The sequence below is a fragment of the Rhinolophus ferrumequinum genome, chromosome 19 (genome assembly GCF_004115265.2).
Source record: "Rhinolophus ferrumequinum isolate MPI-CBG mRhiFer1 chromosome 19, mRhiFer1_v1.p, whole genome shotgun sequence".
Taxonomy (NCBI): Eukaryota; Metazoa; Chordata; class Mammalia; order Chiroptera; family Rhinolophidae; genus Rhinolophus; species Rhinolophus ferrumequinum.
Window position 1 is genome coordinate 47,267,097 of NC_046302.1, and position 14,598 is coordinate 47,281,694.

The window sequence follows — 14,598 nt, forward strand, 5'->3', positions numbered from 1 at the left end:
CCCCCAACCAATTTTTGCCCTTTTGGGGGCGAGACTGGCTCTTGAGAAAGCCTATAAGTGGTAACTATAACAACTAGGTAGGCAAAAACCAAAACGAAAAAAATCAAGTAAAAAGAGCTGCCTTTGGGAAGAAATTGATAAAGGTAGAATGATTTCAGATTTATTTGTAATAAGAAAAGTAGAATTATTTTTTTCTAGCAGCTGTTTCAGAGTTGATTTTGCACACATTTCAGACAACAATGGATTCAATCAGAATGTTCCATTTTAAACTAGACCAAGTCATACTTCTGAGTGGCTGAGAGAAGAAAGCAGGATGGCTTTAATGAAATAAGATTGTTTAGATCTTTTTTAAAATGACTCCCACTCCTCAAAGTCAGGGCAAACTGTCATCTTCCTGAATATTTAAAAGAAGAAAGACATTATGGCTTGTGTGGAAGTCCCACTTCACAGTTCTGTTTAGAATATTTGCAGAAATATTTTTCTGTCTTTTTAAAAATATATTTTCAAATCATATCTGTTAAGAGCAGTCTATGACTGATGGTAGCTGTTAAAATTATAAGGAGACTGAAACTCTTTATAAAGGGTATTGATTAATGTCTAGGCCAAGTTGTTGCCAGAAAGAAAGGAAGAAAGAGGACAGGTGGAGGGTTTTCAAATAGAAAAGGTGGGTGAAAGTGCCAGTGGAAAGAGTATTCAGGAAGATGCTCCAAGAGTTTTCACAAAGGCCAGCAGAAGTCTCCTGCTGAGGAAACTACCCTGGGTTTCTACTGAGAATTGGGGTGAAGCAGTAGAAAAACAGGTAGATAAATTTTGAGATAGTTGTATACAGATTTCTTCCTAAGTAACAGAACCAGAATTTTTTTTTCAATTTATGGTTAATTTAAAAGTTAAATTTAAAAATTAGATAACGAAATGGAGAGGGAATACTGTTTATATTACCCAGATTTTCTCAATTCCAGCTACATATAATTAATTTCATTATAGTAATTTGGCCCCTACTGTCACTTAGGAAAAGTTTTATATGTATGCACCAGAGCCCAATAAATATAAGCTATATTTCCTTTAAAATCTATTTTCCTTTAAAATCCCCACACTTCCAAAATTCAATTATTCTTAAAAGTAAGACCTTGTGCACTTTATGCTTGAAGAGTCATCATATTTAATGTTCCAGATTATATGCTTAGAAATAACAAGAAAATTTTTTGTGCAGTACTGTATACGGTATCATTAACAATCCAATCTATAATTTCCAACCAAAATATCTACTTAACAAAAATTAAAAAATAAATAAGCAAATAACTCTTGAAAGTCCTGTGTGCTATCATTAAGTTGTGCTATTTTGTATGTTATTTGAACCATTACTCATTTGGGGCTTTCTCATGAACTGAGTTTTACTAGTTTATTAATTAGAGACCAATTTGTAGAATGTCATTTTTTCCTACTCAAAGATATAAAACTAAAATGTTTAGTGGTAGAGAGCCCTTCAAATAAAAAAGGTGGTAAAGAAGTCATTTGAAACACCTTCATCTGAAAGTGTAAAGGGAAAGGCAGGATAGGTGTGGCCTCCCAACACGATGAGTGATTGAAACTGGACCCCCCAGTCTCAGGGAGAAGAAGCTGGCAGAGGGTGATGTCATCAGGGTACAGACCCAAACCCTGCGGTTGGAGTCACAGGGCAACAACAGGGGTGTCATTTTCACCAGGTGGCCAGTAGCCTCTGGGGTCTCATTCCTGACTGGTAAAAAACTTGAGAAATGAGTTTCTGCAAAACTAAATTAATGAGGTCATAGCAATTATGTGAGGTGTGACAACCAAGCAATGCTAAGAAGCAGAGGAGACAGAGAAACACTTCTTCCGAAGGTCGTTTTGTTTTCTGAGAGGTAAGAAGGAAGGACATTCTTTTGCGTATTTTGACTTTTGGGGAGATGGGCACAGAAATGGGGGAAAGATTTAAAATTATACCACAAATACACTACACAGTAAACACAGGTCCTCAGCATTTGAGTGGGTTGGCGAAGAGTTTATATTTAAGTTTGTTGTTTTGGATAAATATCACAATATTTGCTAGACCATTTCGAAGCCAAGATCCTAACTTCTTGCCTTTAATGTACCGAATCTTGGTTGCCTTTGCTGTCTTGCTTTCAAGAAGATTTCAGGTATTTTCTTTAAAAAATAGCATATGTGCTACATCTTTAAGAAATCAATGGAATTATCAGAGTTTTATTTATCTCTTTCCTAAAAGTGACCAAGTGTCAGACGTGCACTGTGCCGAAAGCTGTGGTAACATGGGGAGTGGGGTTCTTGAGAGGCTCGCTCCAGCTCCTGAGAGCTGACTGTGGGCAGCTTTCCCAGCTCCACGCTCTCGTGATGTCACACGGTCAGTTTAAAATTGGCCACGGTGAGAGTATTTACACCACAGAAATTGGAAAACTCTATAATTCAGGGCCTTCTCTCCCCACCCCCCAGGCATGTTGTTAAAAATTTACCAGCACACCACTGGGTGGGAGTGGGCACATACGAGGGAACGGGTAATTTTCCCTGAAAGGAAATACATGACAAGCCTGGACTCCATCAGCCTGTACTCAGTGGGTGGCCCGCTGGCAGGGCGAGAGTTCAGGAGCAGCTGTCGAGCGGTTGCTACACCAGGTGCGCACACGTGCCAAAGGAAGGCACAAAAACCCATCTTTCATTTTCACTAAGATGCAAATGAATGGAGTTATTCTCCTAGACACCTGGCTGTCTTTGGGAATCTGCTCAGCTAGACACACTGGAAAGTAAACTACAGAAACAAAACATGCTACAGAAGTGCCAGAGGCTGAAAAAGCCCATGCAGATGGCTGAATGCAAGTCTGACGCTTAAAGGAAAAGGCCTGACCCCAAACTCCTCCTCCACATGTTCCCAGGAACCACCCACCACAGCCTGATCTCTTTCATAAATGATCCACTTTTGGATACTCCTCGCCTCGTGAGCTTATACTAGGCCTTACAATCGGGTTGAAATGGCTCATGAACCATCATTCATTTCACAGTGATTCCTGCGCTCTCTCCTGCGTGGTTAGAAGAATCGTGAGAATGTTCTTCCACCACTGATTCCAGGAGCTATTTCATGCTTTATGGTGGGCCCATCTCCTCTGATACCCATCTCAGATTAGCTTACCTTTAGTATCCTGGTGGCTTGAAAGTTGTTCGAGAACTAGAAGAAGGTACAGAAGACAATGCCGTCAGCGAACATGAACACTCCGAGCTGGTTGGAGCTAGTGGTTCTTCTTTGAAACTGAAAAGCTGAGGCTTACCTTCCGTGGTAAGATTAAATTCAGCAGTCGCTTTTCCATAACTGTTCTCGATGCTGCAGTAATAGAGACCCTGGTCCTTCTGACTGGCTTGAAAGATGACCAAGGACACAGCAGAGTTGTCTCCTGCACTGCAGTGGGGGACATTAACATTGGCTTGCATCATCATTCTGAAGTTGCATGTTTTCTAAGACACTTCTGAAGAAATGGCCAAATGCAGAAAGGGCTGAACAGGAGTGGAGCTAAGCTAGGGAGACAAATGCAAAAGAAGCCTCTGCCATGAGTGCCATCAGAGTAACACTGCTAAGAATTACATCGGCTGGAAGGAATAACCTGGGAACTTCTCAGAAGACCCCATCATCCATCACCAGCCCCGGGGAGCCGAGGAAGGGGCGGGGTTGGCAGCATCCATTGCACAACATCCCATCTAGGCTGAGAAGTTCTCAGGTGTCCTTCCTATGGCCAACCAGTGAGAACCCGCCTTCAACAGCAGCCAGTTTGTCATTCCCTGGTTGTCAAGCAGGAGTGATGTGACCTGTGCTCCAAGACATTGCTCTGCTTTCAGGCAACCCACTCCATGGGGACAACGGCCCTTTCAAAAGCCCAGGGCACCCTGGTGACCAAGAAGGTACTGATGGCCTAGGCAGCACTGGAGGGTGCCAGCTTGAGAGCTTCATGGAGCCAAGACACCACTTTCCTTTTCTTGGTGTCCTCAGAGTCTATTCGCTTTTCCCTAGCCACGAGAAAATGTCCTGAAACCTAATTTCCACACTTTAGCCTGTTAAGGAAAAGTATACAAAATGTGGGGACAAAAGCAAAAGGCTTGCATGTCCTGTGTATGTCACTGTTTAATGGGCTTACCCAAGGAGAACGTAACTACAGGAGGGCACTTCTATGTTTGACTTTGCTATTTACTATATCAACAGAACCCACCCAGACACTAAGTCGGGACTTATAGGTTTCTGTCTAGGACAAAAGATACCGCCCACCCCCTACCCAAGGTTTAGTACCTCTCAAACATTAACCAGTTTTGTATACACGTATATTTGCAAACCAATTTAAACATTCTTTTGCCTGATTGACCATATAAATCTCCATTGCTCAGATGCTCCTTTGAACAGCTTACCATCTTACTGACTCTTCACTATTTAATGAGTTGAAGAAGATCTTTGCTACATGCTCCTATTATGTTTGTTTGAGAGATTTCAACTTTTTAAAAAATTATATCTTGACAAGGCAGTAAGATATTGCATGGAGGGACTCGTAAAGGAAAACACTCAGCTGGAACTAGGGGTGAGAGAAATGCGCTGACATTTGAAAGCCCACCTGAAATAATGTAAATGATTTCTTACTATAATATAATAATATTATACTATTATTATACTTACTATTATATAATAATATAAAGGAATTATGACTCCCACATATTCTCCAGGATTAGCATAAAGAAGGTGACTGGGTGCACCCACAGCGGACAGTGTGGCCGAGAAGAAGCGAAGCAAACATCGGTAAGGTCTTGGCCACAGGTCATCTGTCAGCAGCATTGCCATTAATGTGGTATGTTCCCTAGAGCGAGATTAGGTTTTCTACAGACGCCTCAAATGGAAAAGGGACCTGAAAGAGTCAGGTGCCAAATCTGACCTGAGAGCAAAGCGGCAGAAAAGGCTGGTTACGTGCACTTGGCTAAAAGTATTTTAAATGAATAATTAGTACTTCTGTTTTATAAAGCTCTAGAGAATATGCTCGATTTAAAAATCAAGCTATTATTTCTCCATTCTAATTCTTCTCATGCCATACATAAGACAAGCAGGGGAAGGATGACATTTTAGGCAAAGCGAGTTTATTACACCGATCACAATCCAGTTAGACTTTCTGGAGTGATGCTATAGAAACAAAACTATAGCGCAAATGTTTCATAGTTGCAGTGGGGACATTAACTTCCAGACATATGTTCCAAGCAGACATATTTGATTTAATTATACAGAACACTCAAATGTTCTCACTTTTTCAGTCTACTTGTGAAAAGATTAATACCTCCCACAACTCAAGTCGCTGAACTTGGATCTCCTTCAGCAGAAAGAAGCTTCTGAGAATTGTTTGGGTTATGCCGGTTTCCATCGAACCAGATTATCTGTTTCCAGAACGAGCCACACTTCCTCAGGTGTGTCCGGTGAAGCTCGAGTTCATCAGTTCACTTGAACAAGCTTTCATTGCCAGGAAGTTGCTGTAGGAAGCCATTGACCAGATTCATCCCACACGGGTATTCTCACTCTCACCTCCTCCTCCTTCTCTCTATCGCCTGGGCCTCAGAAATAAACCGGTTTTCCCAACTTATACATGGTTGCTTATTACCCTCAATAGCGGCTAATTTTCTGCAACCCCGTGGATTGTTTTTCCTTTTGATTCACCTTCCGTAGCGTTGTTTGATCTTTGTCAGGTTCATGGGAATTTATGAAACAGAAAACACAGCAAAACTCACAGACGTACAGAAGCAAGCGCTTCAATCTTGTCAAATCATCTTCTAGCGCTTCTCAGACATGTTCCCCGAAATGTAATGAAAATATAATGGTTTCAAAATTTTTAATTTAAAAGTGTAATTTAAAATGGCTTAAATTACATTGTTAAATGTGATGAAAGGTTTCATGACTTCCTAAGGCCACAAAACTCAATGGTGGCAGAGCCACGGCAAGAACCCATCACCCTTTCCCTGTCCAGACATCTGTCTTCACTATTTACTCTTCTTGGATACTTCGGGTGTGAAATTTCTGCTTCGGTTTTCCTTTTTACTTCCTATAATTTCTTATTTTATTTTAGAACTACACTGTGAAATAAACAAGCAACAACTGTGAAACATAACCAGGGGCACATATCTCACCTTCTCTGCACTTGTACTATTGACTTTGAATCTTTTGTCCACCAGATAGTAGACTCTTCATGAATTTCTGCAAACTGGCAGCTTAATTTCACATTTCCGGAGTGATCAGGGAACATCTCGGCTTGGATCTTTTTCAGCAATACCGGAGCTAGAAATGAGAGTTGCAGGTCAGTATTCTTAGTATAATAGTTGCAAAGGGCTTTACAGTGGGCAAAAGACTTTCCCATTACATCTCACTTAATTCTCACATCAATCCGAAGAGATGGATAATAATTATGACCCTCAGTTTACAGATGAGGAAACTGAGTGTCTGAGGGGAAATGTGGCTTGTCTAAACGTAGGAAAAGGAACAAATCGATGTAATAGAAAACTCTTATGAGAACATTACTTAAATGAGAACATTACTTAAAATTCCTTGAGTGAGGTTGAGAGATATGTTTTTTAAAAGATGAGGGTTGGTGGGGGGAATTATAGATACCTAGTCTATACTAGAACCTGGTTCAAATAAAGATGATTTTAAATGATCACCAGATGGTCCAGGTCAAAATTAGAGCTGGGGATTAGGGAGTACAACCTGGATTATACAAATAACTGTGGTTAAACTCCCAGATGAGAAAGGTAACTGATCAAGAGTTATTTGCTGAAAGATATTCATCCATCTTTCCTCTGATTACTGTTGTCTTTGGCTGAAGATGTCCTAGTGGTTTGCAGTGATGTCTGATAACAATTTCAGTAGTACACCTGATGTGTCTACTTGAATGAAATAGAAGCAATAAGGAACCCGTTCCCAGGCTTGGGAGGAGACCTTTGAATACTGCTTTTTAAATCAGGCATGAGGGCTCGGCAAGCTAGGCAAATGTGTAGTTACTCGGGGCAGCCACTGGGCGGCAGCATAAACGTTAGCACAGGACAAGGATAGCGGACCCAGCCAGGTGATCAGAATCATTTGGCCGGCAGTGAGGTTACTGGAAATGTGGTGTCAGTTGATTAGAGACCAAGTTCCGTAACTCTGCAGCTTTGGTAATATAAAATATTATAATCCACAGCCAAGACAAAAGTCATCAATACTGATGCTTTGTTCGCTCTATTGCCTCAAATTCCCGTGCTGTGGAATAGTCGATGTGTCAAATGTGCTTCCCTCTCCCCTTGGCTGCCAACAGACACTTGGATAACACAAGGCATATTTAAGGGCTTCTTTTCCTCCCAGTAAGTGACAACGGGCTGTTTGGGAGACACATTCTCCAACTAGAGAGCAGCTGAGGGTACTCCCACTTGATGGGAGAGAGAGAAAATATACCAAGTAGTTATCGGTGGCAAACCCCATTTCCATTCATTGGGCCCTCCTGGCTGTTGCCGGCTGTTGCCGGCTGTTCAGGCCCCCAGTCTCAAACTCTTGGTCTCATCTGGGACATGTTTCCTCCAGGGCCCTTCCACCACAAAGTAATGGCAGTCTTCCTGGGTTATCTGTGGAGACCTAAATGTTCCTCAGGCTGCCAACCCCGGACACACTCTGTGGTAAGTTCTGAACACAGAGGAAATTAGGGGACGGAGGGAAGGGCATAAAATGGGCAGTGGAACTAAATGAGGGTCTTTGAGCGATATGAAGCTGGCTTGGACAAGAGGCCTCAGGGCTTTGGAAAGGACCCCTGTTTGTGTGGGAGAAGCGAGCAATGCAGATGAGGGAGCTGAGAGGTCTGGGAGTGCAGCTGGACTACGCTTTGAATGTCAAAATAGGTCACTCAGTTTGTTTAATTTCTTTCAAAAATCATCCACGTCATCCCCACCCCCAACTCCCACCCCACCAGGTCCCGGGTGCGAGAGCACCGCCCCGCCCAGAATGCTGCACCCCTCATCTTTGCCATTCTTTGTGCTCACGGAGGCCGTGTGGCAGCTGAGATCAAGTCTTTTTTCTCAAGGGTAACTTGAATAACCATGGACAAAACTTCCAAATAGACTGTTCACCTCTGGTGGGAACCCTCTTTAGAGATCTTTTAAAGCATTGCTTCATTGTCTTTAAAGGTGCTTTAAAAAGTGTGTATTAATAACCTGGTTGGATCCCTCCAAAGTCTTCCGAAGGCAGTTTGGTCTTTAACTCTTTCTGTAGCAGGGCTGAGGGCCCATGGGATGTGGACGGGGGACAAGCCACAGCCTCCAAGTCTGAGGACTCCACTAAGAGGGAAACACCCTCCCCTGGAGCTGGGGGGGGGTGGGGTGGGTGGTGGGCAGAGTTCTCTGCTCCAGTCCCCGCAAGCGCCTTCACTTGCTTCAATATCTTCTCTTCTGACTTCTATCAGGTTTCGTGGGAAGGGGCTAAAACATGACATAAAAGACGCTAAAAGTCAGGTTATGGGACAGAAATGGGGGTTGAAGTGATTTCCTGGGCAAAGCAGAAGAGACTGCAATTACCAGGACTCTGAGCCTCAAGGGGTCTGCACCCTGGAGCAGAGACCCCAGGGCACTTTAGACTCACATAAACGGGAGGGTGAGTTGGAAGGAAACTTTAGGTTCAAATTTGGAAGGAAACTCAATGTTCAATGAAGCCCTTTTTACTGAAAATCAATGATTCAAGAGGAGACGCCCAAATTGTACCTAAATGTTTCTTTCTGGAAATCCTACTTAGCGTGTGGTCTATTTAATTATACTAATTAGCTACACTGATTAATGCTTCTGTTTATCTTTTAAAAATATTTTTTAAAGGATAATTAAACAGAAGGGAATCTTAATCACGCTCCTTCGATTAAACATACCAATAGGCAGCCAGTATCGGTGGTTCTCCCCCCAGATTACCTGGGAACTTGTTAGAAATGCAGTTTCTCGAGCCCACATGTGGAATCAGAAACCCTGGAGGTGGAGCCAGCAGTGTTTCAGCAAGTCCTCCCGGTGATTCAGGGGCCGTTGGAATTTGAAAACCACGGGCCGACCTATGTGCCGAACCATTTGGTCACATAGCATCTGTGCCCACCTGGTCTACACCCACCTTAATTGCACAGGACTCAGGAGGACACGAGAACTTCACATCTGGTCGACAAACCCACATTTTTAACAGAATGCCACAGAGCCTCACCTTTTCCTTCTCTTTTGCAAGGTGGCTTCTTGGGGTCTTTTTTCTCATCTGTGTGTGATACGGATGTTTCGAGTTTAGGAATCTTTTTAAGAAAGCCGGAGTTCTTTCTGGCGTTTTCCTTCTCTTCCAATCTCAGCCTCAGGGCAGCCACCTTGGACAGGATTTTCTTCTTTACTCCCTCAGCTAAATATCCACTTCCTATGATTTCCTGCTTCTTCTTGACTTCCTCTGATGCAGCCACTGGGGATCTGCCAGTCTGGGCTGCCATGTAAGTGAGGCTCTGCTCGCCTGACTTTCTCCCATGGCCCAGGGTGGCACCGGGTTGACCTGGGCCCTGTAGTGTCTTAGGAGCTGTCTCTGATGCACATTCTCCTGAAATGAACGCCAAAGTGACTGCCGGGGAGCCAGATGCACTTGTGGGTTTGGTTTCCCTATTTTGGGGCTCCTCTGTTTCAGGTGCCTCACTTTTGTGGCTGATTGAAAAGTTTGTGATGTTTCCCTCAGGAGATAAAGCAAAAGGTGATTGAGGAAGACCACTGGGAGAACACAAGTGTTTCCCACACTTACTCATGATAGCTCCCCTCTCCTCTGAGTCAGAAAACGCACATTGAGGGTTTCTGGGCTCCACTAAGTCGTTCTCAGAGACACCAGGAATTTGACCTGTGGCGTTGTGAGTGTCAACTCCAACAGACGCAGGAGTCATTGCGAGGCAGCTAGAAGGAGGGGAAGTGGGGAAAAGAAAATCTGCTTCATGCTCTTTCCTTTGTTCAGCCTCCCCTGAGCTGCTCCCGTGGCCTTCTTGTACTTGACTTCTGCTGTCCCCACTTGGAATTGTCTCCCCACCTCTGTCAGGACACGGGACTTGGGAAATGGCAGCTTGGATGTCCACTTTTGCTTTGTTGTGTTGACGTGGACCAGCCTCCCCTCTGTCACTGGCTTCTTGGTTTCTGTTGATGCTGTTTTCACTTGAAATGGTCCCCCCACTTTGCTGGGGGCATGGGACTGGCCAGATGGCAGGTCGGACGTCCACGCTCCGGCCCAAGTGGCCATCATTCAATGTAGTCTCCTCTCTGATGACCCCTAGAGTGGCTTCAGAAGGCTCCTGTGTTTCCGCCTTCCACTCCACCACACCCGTTTCATCGATGGGGTCTACAGAGGACTCGAGGATTTTAGGGAAGGTCAGAAACTGTTTAAAGAAGGTAGGGTGAGCCACACTGAGGTGGTTTGCTTCTTGGTTTTGACTCACATTGCTAACGTTTTCCTGCCCTCTAGTTTCAGGAGCCTCTGATGGCAGATCCGTGACACATAATTCCTTCTCATCTACAGGGTCCACAGACGACTCCAGGAATCTGGGTTGGTTCAAATACTGGGAAGAAAGACTACTCCATTGTCTACAGCGGATTTTTCTGTTATTAGCAAGGGCTGAGCCAGACCCAGCCTGAGGACTATGAGCCAGTGCTGCTGTTTCAGAGAGGTCCAGCTCTGGCCCAGCAGCACCTGCCTTTGGAACATTAGATACAGCCCAGACCCCATCAGGAATCACAGCACCAGCTTCTGACTCCTTGCACTCAGAATCTGTCAGTTGTCTTGATGGCCAGACTTCTGAAACAGAAGCCTCTAGAGTTATAATCTTCAGTTTGTTGCCTGCTTCCCAATGTCCTGGTCCGCTCTGTCTGGGTTCCTCTGGGGGGATATTAGAGAGCAGTAGATCTCTGCTCACAGCCTGACTGTCATCTGCCACAGTAGCTTTAGCCACCAGGGACACGCTGGTTCCCAGGCCTGACTTCTGCCCTCTTTCTTCTCCAGAGTTTGGTGACGCATGGTCTAAGGGTCCTGGGTTGATGTCCCCTTGACCAGCGGATGTCGTAAGCCAACTTTCTTGGAAACTAGCTTCAGAAAGAGAACCCTCGTGGGGCAGGTTCTCCTGCTGGACTCTCTCTGTTGTTTCACTTCCTTTTTCTTGGAAATTCTCTTCAAGGTTCCTATCATCTACTCTGTCCATGGTGCAGCTCTTATCTCCAGGCTGGTTATCAATGTGAAGCGGGGAATTGCTATAGAAAGCTTCTCCCTCTGAGAGCGGGAGGACACAGACTGGGACTCCTGGTCCACTGGGAGCCATGCAAAGGAGATCTTTTGGAGATTCAATGGTAGAACCATTTAAAATATGACCCAATGGTCCACTGGAAAGTTGAAAAACATTTTCATCTGGTACCTGAGGTGAGCTCTGCTCAGGGCTCTCTGCATGGCTGTTCTCTGCAATTGAAACAGGCAGGTATTTGGCTGGGTAGACTTGGGTGGCAATGGTAACAGTGGGTGTGTCCCCACTCTCCCTGGTCACCTCAAGATTATCAATTAATGTGGTTGACATCTCTTGAGGAAACTTCACAGTTGAACTATGGCTGGCTGATGTGTCTGAGGTATCCGGGGCACTGGTACAGGGGCTATCGTCACCTCCTTTTTCAAATTGCACCGAAGAGTTCTTCTCGGGAGACAGAGGCTGTCGTTCCTCAAGACCTCCCGAGATGCCAGGTCTCAGCCCCTCCTGGCTAGCCTGTCCTCTGGAGGCCAGTATGGAGCTAGAATCCTCTACCTCGGCTGGATTTCCCCCTGTGGCACCTTCACCGGCGTTTTGTGACATGTTACAGGGGAAGGTACTGATAGGAGGGAAGGTGACCGAGTTTCTGTCATTGTTGCTCACGCATGCAGACTGTGGAGGCTCAGAAGCTTGTGCTTGAAAAGGAACGTCCAGTGTTTTGTCATCAGGAGAACATAAATCGGATACTTCACTTTGACGTTCTACCAGCTCTGAGTCCACGGAGCAAATTTCTTGAGGCAAGTATTTATCTACTGGGGCTCGAACAGGAGAATCCATGGTTTCACATGTTCCTTGGTCACCTGCTTCAAAATGCTCCACCACACATGCTGCTTCTCTGCTTCTTGTCCCATCACATACAGTTCCCAAGGTGGGGACAATATTTGCAGGACCAGGGGAAGCAACAGAGAGAGCCTCAGGCTCTCTGGAGTCAGTGCTGCCCACTTCGGGGAGATGCATTGCCAGCTCACAGGGACATGTATCCGCATGATCAGCGTCTGGGAGGCTCAGCTCTTGTCCCTGGTCTTCCCAGGAATGTCCAGGTGCATTGTCTTCTCTGTCTTGGTTTTCTTCATGCTGTGGGCCTTGAATACAGCTTTCTATCTCCAGATGTTGGGCCAGTGATGCATTTTCCTCATTGATCTCTCCTAAGTTGGGGAAGGAATTTGTTGTGGTCCCAGTAAATGCAGACTCTTCCCTGGCAGGCTCTGAGAAAGCTGGCATCTGGCTCAGAAGGATTCTCTCCCCGGCTGTTTCCTGAATGTGCACCTAGGAAGATGAAAAGTGATATTAATAGAATTGTTTCTGGAAGAGCGCACAATAGGACATAACTGCAATCTAAAGAGTGTTAATCCTTGATGACTGTAATAATAGACAAGAAGAGCAATAGGAATGATTGAAATCTGAACATTAATCCCCACACTCGCTCCAGCTATTAGAGATTTCCTGGAGAAATGCAAATTTAAGCAACTGTATGTTCCAGGGGACCATTGGTCAAATTGCCCATTGTAAGCAAAGAAGTTCCTGAGAATCATCATTGAATGATTTTTTTTTTCTCTCTCTCAGGAAAAAAGAGGGAAATAAATGGAATGTTAACTATTTTGATCAAGTAAGCCATAAGAGCTTGTAAGCCATAAGACCTTTCCAGAAAGATGAATTTCCCATGATCATAACAAATGAAAAATGCAGTGCTTATAAAGTAGCATAGAGTTATCTTCATCCCCAGATATGACAGCTTGATGGTTAACAATGTTACTGAAGAACAGAGAGGCACATCCTTTGAGGCCACCTCTAATGAAGTAATAGGATTATGATTGGCCATCAGCACTGCCAATCATTTCTGCTCCGGGACAGTTATAAAATCTCGAAATGCCACCCTCACTTTAAAACAGATGTCTTGTGACAGGTGAACCCAGGACTATTTAAGTTTAGGGAAAGAGACAGACAGGGAGAGGGAAGGAAGGAGAAAGGGAGGAAGGAAGGAACCTATCGTGGTACCATTTGAATGTTTTGTGATATTGGATATTGTTTAAGCAAGCACCAAACTTTGACTAAATTCTTGTCTCTTGAGATTTTTAGCTCACCGATTATTTTAATGCCTATCAACTTTGTGCCCAGCTAAGGAGAAGGGAATTGCTGCTCATTTTGGACTAGCATTGCCATCTTTGCCTCCAGGACTCCTGCTTTGGAGCAGCCACATTCAAATGTGCAGAAACCGATAACTGGGCTTAAAGACGGGAGGAGACAGTCTCTCCCCCAGTGTTCGACAAAGAAAAGCTGAAATGTTCCTGTGCACAGGGCAGCTCCAGAGACCTGAGGCTTGTTTCCATCACCCACAGGTGAGACTCACCAATCCCTTTACACACGTCCAGTGGCAAACAGGACAACAGCATAACCACACCTCCTTCCTACTACCCCAAGGATGCTTGCGGCCAGCAGGGATTCACGTCTCATTTTCTCCTTAAAACTACCCTGATGTCCATTTAACTCAAATTTCATTGGCATAAAAGTACTAACTAAACAAGAAGAAACTTACTATAATTCCTGTGTTAGTTATAATCTCCATGAGTGCTGGGACCATTCATCGATTCAACAAATATTTATGGAACACTCCCAAGGTACTAGGGAGAATCCCAGGTGATGAGGGTGCAATACAGACACGCTGCCCGTCTGCAGGGCAATCGCTCCCATTCTACGTTGTATTCGAGGCCTGTCACAGTTAGCACCTAACAAGCGCTCCGTAAGCACTTGTTGAAAGAAGCACGGAGTGAATGAACCGTGTACGAGGTGAGACAGCTCTACCCAACGTCATCCATTCCAGCTCTAAGTTGGAAGGGTTTGGACCCACCTGCTCCTGACTTTGGGACAACTCTATTTTAAAAGGGACTTAATCGTACACAGTAGGCGGGGGCAGTACTGGTTCACACCCTGGTGTTTCTAAAACGAGAACAGATTTACTCTCTGCCGATAGCCCGTTTTCTCATCATATTAAACTGGAAAGGGGAAAACAAGAAAGAGAATTTCTGGAAAATAAGAAGTAAGGTTTGACAAAGGTATCGAGGCGTTTAAAGTGTACATGGTTTCACCTCTACACCTGAAGGTCTTTGACACCTGTACAGAGCGTTCATTTTATTTGCTATTTCGGTTCAGGTTTGTGTTTTTTTTTTTTTTATAATGAACTATAGCACAAATACACTGAACTATTAAGCTCGGAGAGTGTGGGTAGCTGCCTGGTCATGATCTGAGATGTGCAGGAGACTGTCTAACCAAAAACTCC

General features: G+C 44.4%; 1 protein-coding gene across 2 annotated transcripts in view; it reads right to left on the minus strand.

The window, feature by feature from the left end:
- The window catches only part of ALPK2 (alpha kinase 2), a 138,211-nt gene that overhangs the window by 24,289 nt on the left and 99,324 nt on the right, over positions 1 to 14,598 (minus strand). For both annotated transcript variants that reach the window (XM_033087439.1, XM_033087438.1), the window contains 4 exons: positions 9,230 to 12,590; positions 6,166 to 6,313; positions 3,294 to 3,421; positions 3,158 to 3,193 (listed from right to left, as the gene is read on the minus strand). In XM_033087439.1, coding sequence (XP_032943330.1) covers positions 3,158 to 3,193; positions 3,294 to 3,421; positions 6,166 to 6,313; positions 9,230 to 12,590 — 3,673 coding nt within the window. The remainder of the gene's footprint in view (positions 1 to 3,157; positions 3,194 to 3,293; positions 3,422 to 6,165; positions 6,314 to 9,229; positions 12,591 to 14,598) is intronic.